The 20,930-nt window shown below is 39.5% G+C and overlaps 1 protein-coding gene across 2 annotated transcripts in view; it reads left to right on the plus strand.

The window, feature by feature from the left end:
* Positions 1–20,930, plus strand: part of PPP4R4 (protein phosphatase 4 regulatory subunit 4) — a 1,899,245-nt gene that overhangs the window by 1,304,580 nt on the left and 573,735 nt on the right. For both annotated transcript variants that reach the window (XM_086937722.1, XM_086937723.1), the window contains exon 15: positions 7,798–7,903. In XM_086937722.1, the coding sequence (XP_086793848.1) occupies positions 7,798–7,903 (106 nt within the window). The remainder of the gene's footprint in view (positions 1–7,797; positions 7,904–20,930) is intronic.

The raw sequence follows: 20,930 nt of genomic DNA on the forward strand, positions 1-20,930 counted from the left end.
CTCTTGTGGTGCTTTACCTTTTTTCAAAAAGAAAATAATTTGGGTCAGATTCCACGATCTGGGTGCTTGTTGCCCATTACCAATAGCGCTGATCACATCAGCAAATAGTGGTAATAGTTCTTCAGTGCAATATTTATACATTTCCAAGGGGATAAGATCTTCCCCGACCGCTTTACCCATTGCCAGAGATTTTATTGCACCCCTCACTTCTAAAAGCGTGATCTCGGCCTCTAATTGAGCTGATTGGTCTGAATTTAAGTGCTTAACTTTATTAACATCAATATAATCCTTAATACATTCATCTAAAATAACAACTTCCGGTGTATAAAGAGTTTGATAAAAGGAGGCAAACTGTTGTAAAATTGATTTTGGATCAGAGAATAATTGATTGTTGTCCCCTTTAATTTCTTTAATCATGTTAATGGAGCGATCTTCCGCCACTTTGTAAGCTAGCAATTTCCCAATTTTATCTCCACTTTCATACTGTTCCATATGATACTTTCTAAGTTTATTAATACTTTTATCCCTCAGAAGGTTTTTAATTGTTGCTTTTAGATCGATTAATCTGAGGTTCAAATCTTCTAAATTTGAGGCATTGTTACATATGGCCTCAGATATCTGGAGTTCGATATCCCTTATTTCATTTAACCTTTGCTGATTAGTATTTCGAAGTTCTTTATTTTGTCGCCATATGTATTGTTGAGTAAATCCCCGTACACTAGCTTTGCATGCATCCCAGACTATCCATGGTAAGCTTGATTGTCTGTTGATGTCAATAAATTCCTTTATATGCTCCCTAAGCAGATTTATAAACATGGTTTCAGAAAATAAATAGCGTGGAAAGGAGAAGGAGCGAGTATTATTTTCCTCCCTTATAAGTGTAAATGTTATAGAGATCGGATTATGATCAGATGTCACCCTTGGATATATATCCATTGAGCATTTACATTTATCAAGAATCAAACCTGATGCCCAGATCATATCAATACGTGAGCACACCTTATGAGCCGCAGAATAAAAAGTATATCCACCTGTATCAGGATATAAAGATCTCCATACATCTTTTAGAAGATGAATTGCTGCCAAATCCAAAATTGCCGCCCTAGTTTTCCTCATCCTTTGAAAAGCATTTTTCCTTGTAATATCCAATTTATAATTCATTATACAATTAAAATCTCCTAGCACCATTATCTCACCCCTCCATCCCAATAATTCCATGTTAATTTGGTCAAAGATTAAAGGTTTATCTTGATTAGAAGCATAAACTCCACATATTGCAAGTCGAAAATTTTCTAGTTTTATCTGCGCTATCGCCCATCTCCCCGCTTTATCGGTTAAAGTCTTAATTATTTCACATTTCAGCCCTTTATGCTTTAAAATTGCTACCCCCCTAATAGAAGCATTGAATTCCGTACTAACTATAAGATCAAATCCTAGTTGTTTAATACATTTTTTGTCTTTATAGGCAATATGTGTCTCAGTTAGGACTACTATTTGTGGACTATACATCCTGAGTTCCTCGTAGACAAGCCGGCGTTTAATTTTGTTGTTTAATCCTGAAACATTCCAGGTTAACCACTTTATTAAATGCATCCTAAATTATATATTTCCTTCCCTATGTAGCCTGTGTGAACAAAAAAAATAAACACAATCAGAGTCTTGTAAAGTTTCTTAATTTTTTCCTTGTCATTTTTGTGCCCTTTGATGCAGTTTTTGCCCCCAACCATAACTACCCTTTGCCCACCCCATATTCTGATATTACCTCCCCCCACCCCGTGTTTACCTGTGGATCCCCCCTTCCTGTTGACTGCCGTTCACTTGGCAGTATGTGGGTGGAAAGGACGCTTATCGGGTCCAGGTACTATAGTTAATCCGTGCCATACAGTCCAACATATATTTCTCACTGACTCTCTTTTGGTTATTTCAATGTCATGTAAGCATTAAATTCATGCCCTGCAAATTAATATATATAATGAGAAGCTAGAAGAAAGAGAAAAATTACATCAGTGTTTACTTCACATTAGTCTTAAATTCAATCAAACCAATCATCATTTCCCAGTTTTCCAGGAGGTAATTGCTTTTTCAACCTCAGCTGCGTCAAAGAAAAAATATGAGTGACCATTTTTGATCACTTTAAGCTTTGCAGGCTCTTGCAGATAAGCTTGAAATCCAAGTTCTTTAATTGGATCTATAAACTGTTTTAGCTTCCACCTTTTCTCCAATGATATCTTACTTAAATCCGATCTCACAAAAAAGGTGACTGACTCAATAGTGACTGGGGTATTAGGCCGTGCTTTCAAAGAGATGGCCTGTCGAAGCAGAAAGTTGCCAATGTAAATCAAAATAGGTCTTGGAAATTTCCCACTCTTATCTCTCTGGAATAAGGGTAAACGATGCGCCCGTTGGATCTGTGAATCCCAGTCCCAATCAGAGAGGTCAGGAAAAGCCTTCTGAAACAGGTGGGTAATGTATGCCCTTGGATCTGCCCCCTCTGCTCCTTCCGCAATACCAAAAACACGGAGATTCTGCCTTCTATTCCTGTTTTCCAAATCCTCAAGTTTGGCCTGCATCTGAGTTATTTGCAAATCGTGTCTATTCAGCTCTGCTTCAGAATTTTCTGATCTCTCTTCCGTAGTGGCCACTCTCTGCTGCAGTTCTTCAATGTCCTGTGACACCGCTCCCAGTTTACACGCCATCTCCTGTAAAGAAGTTTGAGTTCTGCTGTTATCATCTCTCATCTGCTGGTAGTGAATTTTAGCCTCTTGTTTTTGTTCGTTTAAGAGGTGTAGGATTGTCTGAAAAGAAGCAGTCACTTCACCCTGCGGTATCCATTCAGTAGCCCCGGTAGATGAGGTTAAAGTGCTGTCGCCCATACACACAGCTAGAATAGGTTCACCTAGCAGGGTCCTAGCAACCTCAGAAGTAGTGGCCATCGGTGTTTCGCACATATCATCACTTAGGCTAACGCTATTACTGATATCATTGCTATCAATTAACCCGGTAGCTGAAGCTAAGGTGATATTATCTTCAATAAGTTTCGAGGTAGGTACAGAGTACTCAGGCTGTGACAGATCCTTGGTGTTAGCTTCAATACCAGCTCCAATGTTAGCTTGCTTTATTTTTTCTGTAAGAATAGGGCTGGATGGAGTATCCCCTTTTGTTTTATCCGTGGGTACAGTGATTACATCATTGGGACTGTTGCCAGACAGACGTAAAGCCATGGATTTTACACCTCCTTTAGCCTGCACCCACTGTCTGATAAGACTATTTTCAGCGATAGCCTTTAGGGCATTTGCCTTTGATTTGCCCGCCATTTTAGCCACCTTATTCTTACTTTTCCCTTTGGGCTTTTTGGATATTGTTTTGTTTTTTTCCTTAGTCATACTTAAGGGTGTGTTGCTCCCCTGTTCATTGACATCCATGTATTCCTCATCTGTCCCACTTATTTCGGCGTTAACATCATTCACAGTTCCTTCCGTTTCACTAGCCTCCCCAGCACAACTTTTATCAAGTGATACACTAGTAGTATTAGTAATTGCTGTGGAGTTTTTAGTGCATTCTGAAGACTGGTTTGTTGCAGGGTCGCTATGAAGGGTAGGAGTGCTGCTAATATTTTCTGTTGAGGTAATGGTGGTACTAACGTTGGTATCGAAATCAGCAGCATTTTCCGTTATCACAGTGGCTGAGGTCAGTATCCCAGTATTACCCTGTGCTGCAGGGGCTGAGTCATCACCAGTAGCTATGTTAGTAGTATTTTGAAAAGATTTCCCGGGGTCTTTTAAATTGTTCTGCTCTCTTACCACCCCATCTGCAGTATTACCTCCCTTCTGACCCTTATCCATCGTATTACCTTGTGTTTTTCCATCCGCTTCTACTGCTGCCGCTTCTGCTGCCGCTGCTGCTGTGCCAGTGCCTGCTCCGTTCAATATCTCCTGCCCGGTATTTTGCGCAAAACTCAGCGCCATGTCCATGGTGTTTTTCTTGATTGCCAGGATCTCATTGATAGCTGTAACCGACAGCGAGACCGCTGCTGCTGCTCCTCCTCTCCCGCTCGCGCTGGCTGTGGTGTTGCGCGTTGTCCGTGTGGGTGGTTTCGGCGCCATCCTGCCGCTCGCTCTCTCCAACTGGGCTGCTGCCGGTGCTGTGGGGGAACGCAGGCCTGACCAGCGGATCGCCGCTAGAGGTGAAGTCGATCCCAGCCTGATCCACGTTGTCGGGTTTAGCAAGCCTCGCCAAGACCTTCCTGCGATTTGCTGCCGCTGCTGTAGTACCTGGTTTGCTTCGGCAAGTTTCTTGGCAGGTTTCTTGGCAGCAGTAAAAGAAAAAAGTTTTTGAAAACGGCTCCGGATTTGCCGTAATCTCCACATACCCCGCTGCTCACGATATTGCTGTAACCTTCAATAACCTTCGGGTAAGATTCTTCCGTGCTCTGCTATGTTGTAGTACACAAGCCGGTTACCGCTTTGAACCTGGACCCGACATCAGCGCTTCCACTCCTGGCGGTGTCAATCCCGAGAAGTACCTTATATTAAAACAAGAAATGGATCTCTTCACATGTATAGAACTGATAGACATACAAATCAACACATGTAGACCCATTACAAATAGCATATTTAATAGTATATGTGTTTTTTCTGGTTCATTTATATATTACATTCAGGCAGAATACTGTGAAGTATTCAATAAATGTATACAAAATCATCTGAGAAATAAGTGAAAGATATCACAGAGGAGTAGCAGGAAATAATTCTTTCCTCAGTTTCCTCAATTGCTAGAACATGGATAGATTTGCTGAATTGATTATCTCAGCACCAAAAAATGATTTTATACTTGTCTATGCGAAGAAAACCAAATTTAAATTGTAGCAGACAAATGCTGGAAATGTGGTAAGGAGACATATACATTGCTGTTCCACAATATAACGTGGAAATAACATTTGCATTTCTGGAGAAAAGAATTTGAAGAAATATCAATAATGATTGGAAAAGATATACAACTCAATGAGAAGATGACTGTTTTCAATGAGCTTTCTGAGATTGGAGTAGAAGATCTACCTTTTCAGCTCTGGATGCAGAAAGCAATAATTGGTTAGAATATACTTACAAATGGAAAGATGCTAGTTATGCAACCTTATAATTGTATTGGATTAAAGTACTTTCTTGAATTGCAACCATGAAAAAATGAAATGCTCAATAAGAAAATGGCTCCACTTTTTTTTTAGAAGAATCCCGGACAAATTTTTGACACATCAAATGAAAATCCTAACTGTAATATATATTAGATTTTTCAGGTTATATTTTATCATACTAGAATATGTGTGTATATCGCATATTTTATTTTAGGTATAGAACAAGTTTGTCTCACATGTTAAATACTCTTCTTTCATGTTGACATATTTAGTACATGTACTTTAGAAGTCAAAACTCAAATACATTTAAAAAACAAATTCACCAGATTTCCTATTTAAGAGTCTGTCCTGCACAGCATCATTTTACCCAATCTTGGATTCGCATTGAATGAAAAAATTGCATGTCTTGTTCTCTGTCAGTGAGTACAGTCCATGGATACAGTACTGTTCCAGGCTTTGCCAGCAAGGTATAGATGGTTGGGGAAAAAATCTGATGGTTTCCAAGGTTGCGGCATCACCAAATAGCCCTAGTGGTTCTACATCTTCTAGGGATCATGCCTTCTTGCCCATACCTGATACCTTACCTTTACATATAAATGAGACATCCTACAAAGATGCATGCGTGTCAAGGGAATCAATACTTTGGGATATTGATAGCTGTCATTACAGTTTCCCCTCATCTTCCTTAGTTTGTTCAATGTTGGGTAAACATATCCAGCATAATGGTGGGTATCCTCTTCAAAAACCCTCAACATCAAATTACAATATTAACAAATACTTCTTACCAGGGGTGGTGTGGGCACCTAGTGAACGTGTCATTCTGTGCCCATTAATCCTCAGTGGAGGGCACTCATTTTTTTAACATCCTGTAGCTGAACGCTACCAAACGTGTTCAGAGAACTTTTCTTCAGTAAGTGAAAAATGTACAAGCCCAGATGCTGAAGCCAGTGCATCTGCTTTGTTTCACCTGAACTAACAGGGAGGTGTATCCTCCAGTCAACTGTGCATTAAAGGGCTAGAAAACTTTGGCTGTGCAATGGACTGAGAAATATGACTATCGACTGCTCATTCAGTTGGGGAAGTTGACATCCGGTCTCTGGTGCAACCATGATTTAGAGTTTGTTCCAGAAGTAATAGACAGTATTTTCTATCTTTAAGATAAGCCCCCTTAAACCTTGTTGAGACTAAAATGAAAAGTAAATGCAAACCTTTTCATTATTTGGAGTTTTCCCAAGAAGGGATTACCAGTTGACCCGCTTGTGATTCATTGGTTGTACCCTGTCCACTTTGCTTTCCGTCCCTTTGCTTACAGCTTGCACTAGTAATTAGATAGTGCCTAAAAATCCCTCATTAGCGTTTCCAGTCCAATAGCACGCAAGTTGAGGTAGTAACTTGAGCTTTGGTACAAAGTGTTCCAGTCAAATGATCTGTCAAGGTACCGAGCATATGCCCTGAATTCATTGTTTAACCACAAATTATTGCATAGACATGCACATGAGAGAAACAGCTCACTTCAGTGTGACTATACTACAGTGTCTTTTGGTGTGATTTATTGCATATACTCAACCCACCACCTGGAGTGTTGATCAAGGATGCTTCATATTAGAAATCTGCGCTAGCACCTACCTATTACAAGAATAAGTAATTTGCTTTTTTTAAAGATCGTTATGATATATGGATCACCACTTGCAGATTCCTCGTCACCCCCAACTTCCTGTCTTGAGGATTAAGCAAGTTTATGAGTAGTATTTTTATTTTTATTTGTTCTCTGTGTCTCCGCCTCAATGGCAGTGTGGAAAATGGACACTTTATATACTGTGCTGAAATCACATCAGGAGTCCACACAGCTCCTAGTAAAATCGTCACGTAGCGCCCCCTGATGTGGATGACCAGCTAATGCACAACAACATTTCTGGTTCTTGCGTTGCAGCTGGAAAGGGCTCATCTAAGGAATCTGTGTCTGAAAGAATGTTACCGAAAGTAAGTAATTTGAAAATTTGCTCTGTGATAAACTACAAGTAGAAAGCGAGATTGAACTTCAAACTGTAAAAGCAGGAAAGTCGAAGCTATTCATGTACAATGGTGCTTTATGGAGCGTAGCAGAAACATTTTGATATGCTATAAGTAAAGTTTTCCTATTGATTCATTGGAGTTGAATTGCTTTAAATTTTTGCCGTTGAAAAATATACGAAGGAAAGATACACATAAAAACTGTGTTTCTAGAAACCCTCCTTTGTAAAAGTAAAGTAATTTTATAGACTTTTGGTAGAGGTTAGGCCTAAATCCATACTTCAATTTAAACTACTCTTCTTTAAATTGTGTGAGTTCATATCTTTTTTTAGATATGTCAAAGGCCTATGGTACCAGCTCAGCATAATATATGTGTTTGACCAAGGAACGTTCATAGATATAATTGGCTTATGTATGCAAGAGTTACTATTATTCTGATTATTATTGTATCGCTTCTCGCCTGTCATCAACAATACACATGTGAGGAAATTCATTTGTGAGCACATTTTTCAAGTGAATCTTGCAATAGGATGCACATTTCTCCATTCCTCAAATGCTGATACATAACAAATTCGATGAATATCTAACACGCTCGTTATTACTGTATGAAATATATAATGATAAAATAAACGTATCATTTTATTTTTGTTTCCTCATAGAATGTTCTACCAGTTCAAAAAGCAGCTGCTCGAACCCTTTGTATATTTCTGCGCTTTAATCGTAAACAAGAGCAGAGGAATGAAATCATTCAGAAAATTATTGAACGTGAGTAATACTTTTTCACTTTACATAGAGCAATGAATTATTTAAAAAAAAATGAAAAGTCTATTTTAAGATACATATGCATTCCTTACTGCTGGATTTTGCTTTGTGATCAGTCTAAGTACCACGGCAAATAAAGACTAAAGCAAACAACCTTCCCACCTAGATTAATGTACAGAAGAAAGGATGCATGTCGAACATAAATCTCTATACCACACAACACCCTTGCTGTACCTTCTCAGGGTCTCGTTCTCCATTCAAGGTGTTGGTAGGGACTACATGTTTACACTGTGCATATCCTCATAACAGCCACAGTTTAGCTTCGTAGTGTCCAATAAAGCTATAGGGTTCAATTCACAAAGTTCCTTTTGTATTATGTAAAGTTACTTATTACAAAATGCAGTTCACAAACGTCTGGCCAGCGACCTCCTCCACATCCCCTTTTATATTTTCAGAACGGGGGTCTCTGCCACGGTGGCTGAGCTCTCCTCCGCACAAAGTATACTACTTTGTAATAATTCTGCAAGGCACCAGGGGAGTGGTGGGAAAATGTAGAAAGCATACTCAAAAATGGGTTAGGTTTATGGAAATGTAAGGAATGGTTTAGGAGGGACATGCTAATACAAAACACATAGCCAGTAAAGAGTAAGAAAGAGTAAGACTGTAAGATTATTGCAATTCATAAAATACACTACTAAAGTTACTATTGCCCTAAAAGTGTCAAGGTAGGGGCATATGTACTCCAAACCAGCCTCTGAATATTTGGATATATATATATATATATATGAGAAAATGAAAAGTAAAATCATAGATATATCTATGGACGAAGTACCGTACGAGGATTGTACGCGTGCCCATACGAGCCCGAGCTGCATGCTAATTGGCTGTCAACTGTGTGTCAACACTCCAAACCAGGATGTGTTGGCAGCCATTTTGTGTCTCGGTAGAACCGAGGCACAATAAAACTGAAAAACAAGTGCGCAAAAGATGCAGGGTAGGTAAATCCTGACCCCTTAGGCCTGCTCAGGGGGTCTCACAAGGACCCCCAAGGCCCAAAAAAAAGTATATATATTTTTTAAATCGCTGGATGGGCGAAGGATACGCGTATCGAGTGAAAAAGAAAACCCGAAGCCCGCTTTAGTGCTAATTAGCGTCCGGGGGTCAAGTCCTGGGGCTGTAAAATATTAATGGAGGGGGAGCTCTGAGGCCCCTCCAGCCCCGGGAACCGCAACACCCCCGGGACTTTAAAATATTAATTGATAGGGGGCTCTGAGGACCGCCACCCCCTGGGTCTTTTTGAAAGTATTGGAGGGGGGCCACGGTGGCCCCCCTCCTGGAGCCCGAGATGGCCCTGGGGACCGCCACCCCCAAGGGCCGGCTCCTGCAGTGTCTCGGGGGGTCTACTCCTGGGTTTGTAGGGGGTCTCCTACCCACACTTGTAACCAAGCTGTAAGAAAGTGGCTCTAATATATACTGGACCAACGTAAGGTACAGTGTGTATAGAGTCCACAATCTCCAGAGGTATAACAGAAGTTAAAGTCAGATCTGACTTTACTCTCTAAAGTCGTAGCTTGGCCGAGAAGGAAGGCAGTATCGGAGGATAGTGTAAAGCATTTGTTGTACACACTCAGTTAGCAAAAGGTTTCACACACTCCAGAACTGAACTCCAGGCCAATTGTTTTTATATCAAAAGACATAGTTGTTTTATTTTTAGAACCAACAGGCATAAAAATATACTTTTCTCAATATGAGTGACTTCAGGTAGTTACTTTGCAGAAAGGGAATAAACTTTGTAAGCACAATAGTTACAGTGGTTGCAATAGGCAACACAATTTAACTTTGAGCACAATGGGTTTTTCTACATAGAACTGAAATTACTTCATATTTCACCATATTAATTCACCACTAATCCTTTGTAGACTTCCTGAATAGCGTGCTTCAACAAGCGCTATATAAATACAAACCTTTGTCCTCCTCTATCCTTCTGCTATCATTCCAAATCCAAATAACTGATTAACGTATCCACCACTTTAAATGTACTTGCATGTTTCACTATACTAATTCAACAGTAATCCTCTATGGGCCCCGGAGTAGCGTGCTACTCGCCGGAAAAACGCTTTGACGGCTCGCCAGGGGTAGTAAGCGCTATATACATGCAATTACAATACAATACAATACCCCTGGGACACTGCCGTTTGCAATGACAGGGTGGGAGCGTCGCGGCTACCACCCTGTCATTGCAAACTGCTTTCCTATTTGGAAGAGAAAGCAGTTTAAACTGCTCTCTCTTTCAAATAGGAAAGCAGATTGGTTTTCCTCAGGGGGATCAGTATGTTAGCTGCTCTCCCTGAGGAAAAGCAATGCCGGCTCCCGAAGGATGCAGGGAGCTGGGTGGGACCATGGGGGTATTCGGGCTCCCCCTACGGTCCCCAACGTTTTATGGTAAAATGGTACGCTCTCCAAAGCCCCGAGGACCACCACTGCCCGGGGCTTTATGTATTGTGGGAGGGCCGGATTTTGTAGTGTCCTGGGGTGCCCATCCCGCCGTCCTTTAACAAGGAAATATGTTTTCTCTTTCAAAATTCAAATTAGATTGCTTTTGCAGATGGGGAGCCGCATGTTAGTAGTTCCTGCTGTGGAAAGGTAATGGCTCCTCTCAAACGCATAGAGGTTGTGCACCAAAGGTGCTGCAGTCGCGCACCCTACAGATTATAAGTCGTGCATCCAGGGCGTGCACAACAGGGGGCTGCACTGAGCTGGGTGCGCAACTTTTACTTTTTCCGTCAAAAAATAGCACCTATCAGAACTTTCTAATATTCCTGGGGATCGTATCCCCCGGGTCCTATAAAAAAGTGTTAAGGACCGTGAGGGTAGCCACTATGCCCCCACGGTCTGGCCGGCTTTCCGCGTTCTGCGGGAGCCGGCATTGCTTTTACACACGGGAAGAGGCTAACTTGCATGTGGAAATGCAATCTTGTTTGGATTTTGAAAGTAAGAACAGATTTCACTGCTCTGTCTTTCAAAATGCAAACTAAGGGCCATATTATCAAGAAAGAGCGATACATTATCGCCGCTTTATCGGCAGGAAACTGCCAGAACACCAGAAACTGGGCTTTTATGGGAATTCACAAGGGCATATTATCAAGCCCATTATCGCTGCTTTAGCGGCAGGAAACTGCCAGAACACCAGAACCTGGGCTTCTATGGGAATTCACAAGGGCATATTATCATGCCCATTATCGCCGCTTTAGCGGCAGTTTCCTGCCGATAAAAGCGGCGATAATGTATCGCCCTTTCTTGATAGTATGGCCTCAAGTTTGCTTTGGAGTGGCGGAAGCCCGAAGACTTATATCTTCTCATAGCAAACAGCAGTGTCCCGGGGGTAGGCACCCCTGGACACTGCAGGAACCAGCTCTGGGCGTGGCGGTCTCCAGGGCTTACGAGGGCACCAGGCGGAGGGCCACGCAGCCCCCATCACACAATACAGAAATCTCCTGGGGGTAGTTGTTCCCGGGGTTTGAGAGTCGTCATTGAGGCCCACACACTTTTAATTTTGTAGGGGGGGGCCTTGGTCGCGAAAGTGGCGCAAGGGGGTTGTAAATCTTGTACAGTGTTTTGTTTTACTTTGCTTTCCTTTCTTTCTTGTAGAGGATGCAGGGTAAATATAACGTTTTTTGTACAGCCAGTACCTTTGATCTCTACCCCCAAATGGCTTTCTGCCTGTTACCATAGTAACTGTTCATGGAACACTTGCGTGAGCACAGAGGTTAGAAGTTCACCACACTATGTTGGCAATTGAAAAAAGTTACTGTTGTGGTTTTAAAACTTTTTTAATTGGAAGCGTTAGTCGTAGCTATAGACTCTGGTGCAGATCTGGTAAATAGTCTCAGAATTATACTTCAAATTATAAATATCATTACTATTGGGGATCGCTACCCTCCCCCCCAAAAAAAGACGTATATACTTTTTTTTAATTAACTTTTATTAAAACAACAATAAATAACTGGAAAAGTAACTTAAAGATAACAATACAATAAAGTACCAGAAACATAACTTTAATAAAACAATATAATAAACAAAATGTGATGTGTACTCCAATATACGTACGGTAGGTAATCTGCAAAACAAAAAAGAAAATTAGTGTTTAAAATTAGATCGATGTGACTAAATGAGGTCAAACATTACAAGTCAAGGTAACACTTGGTGATATTTTCTTATTTTTATGTCTGCAGTGTGCCTGATACATTTCACTTGTCTAATAGGTCCGCTTTCAAGTGGTGTCTGTATGGAAGTGCCTACTGCATCATTTAAATTACAGATCAACAGGTCTTTAAAATGATTCAGACATGAAACAGAATTAGTATTTGGCCACTTTTGTGTTACTTTTTTCATGTTGAAAGTGACGCAAAAGTGGCACAAGGGGCTTGAAAAAAACTGTCTTTTATTTGTAATGTATTTAATCTGAGGTATTGTATATCTAGGCTGCTCTGCTTACATTCTGTAAATACTGTGGCCAAAAGAGTTCACAACTTGAAGTTACCTAACGTTCTACACGGCGGAGTGGACAGCAGCGTCCATAACTTTAAAAGAGAAAGAGAAACGATGTGAGAGAGACTGAGAAAGAGAGAAAAAACAACATTAAAACGTGGGAGAGAGAAAGTTATAGATGGAGATGTTAATACTGGAGAAAATACTTGTAGCTCACCTTTTGCCTGTGTTGTGTGTCCAAGACGTGCTGGTTGATAGTGCACCCTCTAGTGATCTGAAATATAGTATATACAGTTAGTAATAGCATAGTACATACAACTGCAGACGTATATTTTTGCTTTTTTTATTTGCATACTCAGGATAATGTATTTTTTTTACTTCCACTGTAAGGAGGTGTCGGTGCGCTATTTTTCTTCCAAAGTAGTATATCACATACACTCCCACTGCATAGCAGTGAGTATTGCAGGGCAGATTTACAAGCCCCCTGCACCACCAGTACGTCACTTTTTGTGACGTACTGGTGGCGCAGGGGACTCCTGTATATTTACAAGGAGAGGAAAAGGCACCCTGCGTGACTTTTCCTCTCCTTGTAAATATGGCCCCTTCACACGCAGCACTTTGCGGTTCAGGGGCATTTCATGGATGTTGCTGTGGGTGTTCCCACTCAACACCCATGGAACAAGACACATCTTCAGATTTGTGAGAAATCATAAATCTGGAGAAGCGTCTAAATGCTACGCCACCCTAGAGGTTCACCACCCTAGAGGTGGCTTAGCAAGGAGCAACAAGGACAAATGATTTCTCCTCATTTTTTTCCTCTTTCAATGCGCGCTACATTCTACGCACGCATTGAAAAAGTAAAAAGCCTTTAGTGATTGTTTTTGTGCAGGATGGTGCCCCTTCCTGCACAAAAACAATCTCCCCTTGGCACAGGCATCCTTGCACCATGGTGCAAGGGTGCCTGCTCCGGCGCATGGCAGCTGTTTGTGCGCCAGCGGAGGGGAGAGCACAGGAATGCGACATATTCTTGTAAATATGTTCCATTCCTATGCTCTGAAAGTACTGCAGCGTGGTGCATCCAAAGGGCTTACGGTGCCACGCTGCAGCACTTTCTTGTAGACCTGCCCATGCATACCTAGACTGTTGCACCTCATTGACTCGCAGAGTCTGGAGGTGAATGTTTTTCTTGAGAAGTCAGAGGCAGATTTACAAGGTCCTTGCGCTACTTTTCCCATGTTAAAACTGACACAAAAGTGGCGCAAGAAGCTTGTAGATCTGTTCGTCAGAGTGTTGTAACCTATCTATTCTCACTGCTCAGAGGTAATTGTATATTGCTACGCAGTGAATGTGCCGGACACTACCCACTCTCTCCTTTCACATATAACTTGTTATTGTTGCGGAAACAAGCTTTTTTGCTCACCTAGTGACATTGGCGTGATTCAAAGAGGGTGCACTAAGTGTCAAAGCAGGCTTCACTGTGGCCAACAGAGTTCACTACTTGTACTTAGCTAACGTTGTGCAAGGCAGAGTGGACAGCAGCATCCATAACTTTAAAAGGGAAAGAGGAACGATGTGAGAGAAAGTGAGAAAGAGAGAACAAATTACATTAAAATGTAGGAGAGAGAAAGTTATAGATGGAGCAGTTAATACTGGAGAAAATACTCGTAGCTCACCTTTTGCCTCCGTTGTGTGTCCAAGCATGTGCTGGTTCATAGTGCACCCTCTACTTTAGTGATCTGAAAGATAGTATAAAGAGTTAGTAATAGTATATTCCGAATTTCTCCTTTCACTGATGACTTGTCGTTTCAGAAACAAGCTTCTTTGCTCACCTTGTGCCATTGGTGTGATTCGAAGAGGGTGCACTACATGTCGAAGCAGCTTTATTAGAAGTTGTTATGATGGCCAGGCATCATCGCAGAATCCTCGAACATTAAGTTTTAGAGGTGTTGGGGGGGAGGGGAAGCCAATTTCTGAAACACAACCTGTAAGATAAAAAGGAAGTTAACTTTGTGATTTTTTTATGAAAGGAGAGAAGAAGTGAGAGAGTGACTGCAAAGAATATTCGCAGCTCAACTTTCGGTCACCAGTGTGTTTTCCACCACATGCTGGGACATAATGCACACTGAAGCTCTACATCTAAAAGACAGTAAAAGAAAGATGTTATGATTGGTAATTTTTTACTATCTCTAACGTTCTTTCTCACATTTAAAATAAGTATTTGTACAGTTTATATTCCGGACGTTTGAGCGATTATAAAAACGTTCCTGCTATTGGAAAAAAATATGTATACATGTAAATTCATACACTATATAAGACTGCGTTTTTCTAAATAGCTGTGTCGCTTTTTTGTATCCAGTCTGCTACTGCCCTTCAACTCCCTCCGATGCGTACCCAGGCCTCACTGCTCACCTTTTCATGGACAGGACACCTTTTGCATCATGTAGTCCCGATCTGACACAATGAAGTTTCATATATGGTGCCGAGTCTTGATATCTGTATGGCTAACGACTCGTGCTCCCATCATCATCATCGCAGGTTCTTCACCCGCTCAGTGCTTCGAGTCCCACTAACTCAGTGACCAAAGAGACCACGCATGTGGTAGTGGGCCCCCTTGTTCGGCAATTTGGGTCTACATGAAGCGGGCGAACCACCAGGACGGGCCATCACAGCGCTTGCGATGGGAGCCAACTCTAAAACGTGCGCCCCGTCTTTTTTATAGGTTGGGTCACGTGTGTAGTGACGTACGTGCTGGATGGGTGCAGTGTGGGTGTATACCAACCATGAGGGAGTGTGTGTGCCGATCTGACCACTAGACCTGGAACTAAGAAATCACTACAATGGAAATCTGGGCCCTGTAGCATTGTTGTGTTTTCTTGGTAGCGTAAGCTGAGTGAACTATACTAACATATTCAGCCTCGATTAATTTACCACCACCCCCCCGGGGGTTTAAAATGTTGGGAGGGGGGCCGCGCGGCTCCGGGACACTGCAGGAGCTGGCTCTGGGGCGTGGCAGTCTCCAGGGCCTTCGAGGGCTCAAGGCATAGGGTCACGCAGTCTGCCTCACACAAGGTACTACAAAGGAAGAGAAAGTGATGAGAGATGATATGTGACGTGTTTAGGCTGGAGAGCCTGGATAATCATTAAATGGGGTCTAGCAGTGAAGTGCGTACTTATTCTGGAAGAAGTCTTTCGGGGTCTTGCGAAAGCAAGTCATCTTTAATAATTGCCTCTCTGTGCGTGTACTTGCAAGGTTATCTGATTTGCTCCTATGTTAAAAACAAATACTTTCACCAACTCTTTTTGATTGGTTGTGAAGCATTGTAAGAAGACGTAGTAGCGACCAATCCCTTTCCTTGCACAGATTTTGAAAAACATTTCATTGGCTGTTGTGTGGTTCCGTCTACCTTCTTGATGCTAATTTTGATTGGCTTTTTTTTCAATGTGACGTTACGATACACTCACCATGTATGTAGCCCATTTTGTGACGCACTTTAATTTACAATGCGTTTCAAAAACTAGTTGTGGTAGGGTGTTTTTAACTTAAACTGTGTACTCTACTTACGAGTTTGTTGACTGTAAAGGTATTTAAAAATATGCACAAGTTTTCAAAATATTTTTTATTGAACCTTTTATATTCATCATATGGGTGAAATGCAAAAAAAAATGTCCATTCATTGGTATCACGCGTTGGACCACATTTCTTTTATTTTATCATAAGACCTCATTTCTTAAGTTTACATTATATAAGTGTTGCACCATAATTTTTTTTAAATGTTTGGGCTTTTTTTACTTTCAGATAAAGTAGAATAGAAGTTCTAGGACAAACACTCCCTCACTACTTCATCTTTTTTTTAATGTACTTTTCATGTCATTATTACAATTTACAATCATTTTTAAACATTTAAAGAATAAATATTCACATTAATATTTGAAGACACAATTATATTATTTATATTATTTTGTTGAAAAAAAGTGGTCGCGAAGATAATCCTCTTGTTCTTCACGAGTGAAAAGTACTAAAAGCACTACTCAATATAAATACTTTTAGCCCATTTTCACTCTAGAAGTTAAAGAGTATTCTCTTTTATTGATAAGTATTTTCTCAAAAGTTTATTTATACAATATTTTTCAATCAATAGGAAATACTTGCATACTAAAAGAAATAAAAAAAAATTGTGGGTTTTATGTCATCCAACTCCAGTTGAAGGATCATAAAGTTTAATATCAATTAAAGTATACATTAAGAATATGATCCCTCTGTGGAAATGAAAGATAAATTGAAGATTATGACATTGCTTCTAATCATTTCTTTGCACGTAGTAATTCCTTAAATAACCTATATTTCTAGTAATGTTTTTTTATTGAACTCGTTATTATATTCTCTTTAGGGGTAATCATATCACAATCTATAATCATTTAAATATTTTTGCTTTCTTTCTTAAATATATAAAATATATACCCATTAAGATAATTTACCTCTCTTCAATATTTTTTCCCTCCTCTGTCGAAGTGCATCCAACTCCTCTGGAGGGGACATCATGTTTTGCACCCTGAAGCTCTACATCTAAAAGACAGTAAAAGAAAGATGTTATGATTGGTAATTTTTTACTATCTCTAACGTTCTTTCTCACATTTAAAATAAGTATTTGTACAGTTTATATTCCGGACGTTTGAGCGATTATAAAAACATTCCTGCTATTGGAAAAAAATATGTATACATATAAATTCATACACTATATAAGACTGCGTTTTTCTAAATATCTGTGTCGCTTTTTTGTATCCAGTCTGCTACTGCCCTTCAACTCCCTCCGATGCGTACCCAGGCCTCACTGCTCACCTTTTCATGGACAGGACACCTTTTGCATCATGTAGTCCCGATCTGACACAATGAAGTTTCATATATGGTGCCGAGTCTTGATATCTGTATGGCTAACGACTCGTGCTCCCATCATCATCATCGCAGGTTCTTCACCCGCTCAGTGCTTCGAGTCCCACTAACTCAGTGACCAAAGAGACCACGCATGTGGTAGTGGGCCCCCTTGTTCGGCAATTTGGGTCTACATGAAGCGGGCGAACCACCAGGACGGACCATCACAGCGCTTGCGATGGGAGCAAACTCTAAAACGTGCGCCCCGTCTTTTTTATAGGTAGGGTCACGTGTGTAGTGACGTATGTGCTGGATGGGTGTAGTGTGGGTGTATACCAACCATGAGGGAGTGTGTGTGCCGATCTGACCACTAGACCTGGAACTAAGAAATCACTACAATGGAAATCTGGGCCCTGTAGCATTGTTGTGTTTTCTTGGTAGCGTAAGCGGAGTCAACTATACTAACATATTCAGCCGCGATTAATTTACCACCACCCCCCCGGGGGTTTAAAATGTTGGGAGGGGGGCCGCGCGGCTCCGGAACACTGCCGGAGCTGGCTCTGGGGCGTGGCAGTCTCCAGGGCCTTCGAGGGCTCAAGGCATAGGGTCACGCAGTCTGCCTCACACAATGTACTACAAAAGAAGAGAAAGTGATGGGAGATGATATGTGACGTGTTTAGGCTGGAGAGCCTGGATAATCATTAAATGGGGTCTAGCAGTGAAGTGCGTACTTATTCTGGAAGAAGCCTTTCGGGGTCTTGCGAAAGCAAGTCATCTTTAATAATTGCCTCTCTGTGCGTGTACTTGCAAGGTTATCTGATTTGCTCCTATGTTAAAAACAAATACTTTCACCACCTCTTTTTGATTGGTTGTGAAGCATTGTAAGAAGACGTAGTAGCGACCAATCCCTTTCCTTGCACAGATTTTGAAAAACATTTCATTGGCTGTTGTGTGGTTCCGTCTACCTTCTTGATGCTAATTTTGATTGGCTTTTTTTTCAATGTGACGTTACGATACACTCACCATGAATGTAGCCCATTTTGTGACGCACTTTATTTTACAATGCGTTTCAAAAACTAGTTGTGGTAGGGTGTTTTTAACTTAAACTGTGTACTCTGCTTACGAGTTTGTTGACTGTAAAGGTATTTAAAAATATGCACAAGTTTTCAAAATATTTTTATTGAACCTTTTATATTCATCATATGGGTGAAATGCAAAAAAAAATGTCCATTCATTGGTATCACGCGTTGGACCACATTTCTTTTATTTTATCATAAGACCTCATTTCTTAAGTTTACATTATATAAGTGTTGCACCATAATTTTTTTTAAATGTTTGGGCTTTTTTTTACTTTCAGATAAAGTAGAATAGAAGTTCTAGGACAAACACTCCCTCACTACTTCATCTTTTTTTTAATGTACTTTTCATGTCATTATTACAATTTACAATCATTTTTAAACATTTAAAGAATTAATATTCACATTAATATTTGAAGACACAATTATATTATTTAAATTATTTTGTTGAAAAAAAGTGGTCGCGAAGATAATCCTCTTGTTCTTCACGAGTGAAAAGTACTAAAAGCACTACTCAATATAAATACTTTTAGCCCATTTTCACTCTAGAAGTTAAAGAGTATTCTCTTTTATTGATAGGTATTTTCTCAAAAGTTTATTTATACTATATTTTTCAATCAATAAGAAATACTTGCATACTAAAAGAAATAAAAAAATTGTGGGTTTTATGTCATCCAACTCCAGTTGAAGGATCATAAAGTTTAATATCAATTAAAGTATACATTAAGAATATGATCCCTCTGTGGAAATGAAAGATAAATTGAAGATTATGACATTGCTTCTAATCATTTCTTTGCACGTAGTAATTCCTTAAATAACCTATATTTCTAGTAATGTTTTTTTATTGAACTCGTTATTATATTTTCTTTAGGGGTAATCATATCACAACCTATAATCATTTAAATATTTTTGCTTTCTTTCTTAAATATATAAAATATATACCCATTAAGATAATTTACCTCTCTTCAATATTTTTTTCCTCCTCTGCCGAAGTGCATCCAACTCCTCTGGAGGGGACATCATGTTTTATGTATTTTAAATATACATTAACAATATGTACCCTCTGAGGAAATGAAAGATATTGTCTAGATGCTTCTGCAGTCCCGAATCATTACCTTGCTCGTAGTTTCTTCGCCCGTATTGATTTTCTGAAACGAGACTAATCATCCCACGGGTGTGGTTTATATACTTTTTGGTTACTTAACAGTCTATGGGATCAGTGTATTGCTCCTCCCACTTTTAAGTCACGTTTTTCAGTTGACAGTTGTTTTCATTTCCACTGTTTTAGTGCGTCACGTGTTTATGTAAACTTGCCTCCTTCCATACTTTTTAACTTTCGTTTAATTTCTAAAATGCTTTATTTAAACTTGTTTTTCTTATTAAAGCATTTCTATAGATTACTTTTTTTAATACGAGTATTAACATTCATTCCCCTTTTTTTTCGACTTATTTTTCAAGTAACTTCCCTTTTTTTGTAATTCATTCAGTAAAGTAAAAGTGAACCAATTAAGTATTCACTCAGTGTCTTTACTTATATTAATGTAATCATTCACTCAGCAAGCATGCACTCATGTAATGAGGCAAGCTTTAGGGAATGTACGCGTACCATACGTTTACCACACAAAAAATGCTAAAAAAATATAGAATTTTTTTTTCATATATTGAAAAAATATATAAAATACAATTTTTTTTAAATTTTTTTTTATTATTTTACATGAAAAATATGTAATGTAATTCAAAAAATAAAATAGCTAAACATAATTATTATAAAATTTTTTGTAAATCAGTATCTAAAAAATAAATATAACTTTTAATACATTTAAAAATTGGCATTTACAAAACCTATGAAATTCACTGAAAATAACATAGGTTTAAGGCACGTTATAGTTAGGAATTAGCATTTAAAATACCCTGGAAATTCACTGAAAAAAACGTAGGTTTCACACATGGTATAGTTAGCTGGACATATTACTCATACAAGCATACAAAAGCATTGAAATTCCCCCTTTATGGTTAGTTCAGCTAACTATAACTCGCGTGCCCGCTATCCACTGCTGATGACGTCACATATTACATCACTCTTGACATGGTCAGTGACATCACTCATGACATCACTGATGACATCTCAAATGACATCAGTGATGACATCACTGATGACATCATCCTTGTGAAACAGTGGCAGACCTCCTCTTATCCTAATATAACCTTTGATACACACATTTAAAAATAGAAACTAAAAATGTTCAAAACAATGAAGATACCAATACCAGTTAGAACAACCTATTCACTAATTCCAAAATCTACATACAAATCCACTCATTGACCAGCAGTTCTATATAGTCACTCATACATATACTCACTCATCATATTTACTCATACACCTATACATCCTGCTACACACCTACACTCATACATAGTTACTCACACATGTAAATAAACTATCAAGCATACATTTACTTTCATATACAGCTATACACACACCACTATACTTACTTCTACAGAAGTACACATACTTACTCTCTTAAACAATCACTTATAGAAACACATACTTATTTATACAGGAACTCTTTCAATCTATCACTCATATATACTCACTTAT

Source organism: Lissotriton vulgaris, chromosome 9 (genome assembly GCF_964263255.1).
Source record: "Lissotriton vulgaris chromosome 9, aLisVul1.2, whole genome shotgun sequence".
Lineage (NCBI taxonomy): Eukaryota > Metazoa > Chordata > Amphibia > Caudata > Salamandridae > Lissotriton > Lissotriton vulgaris.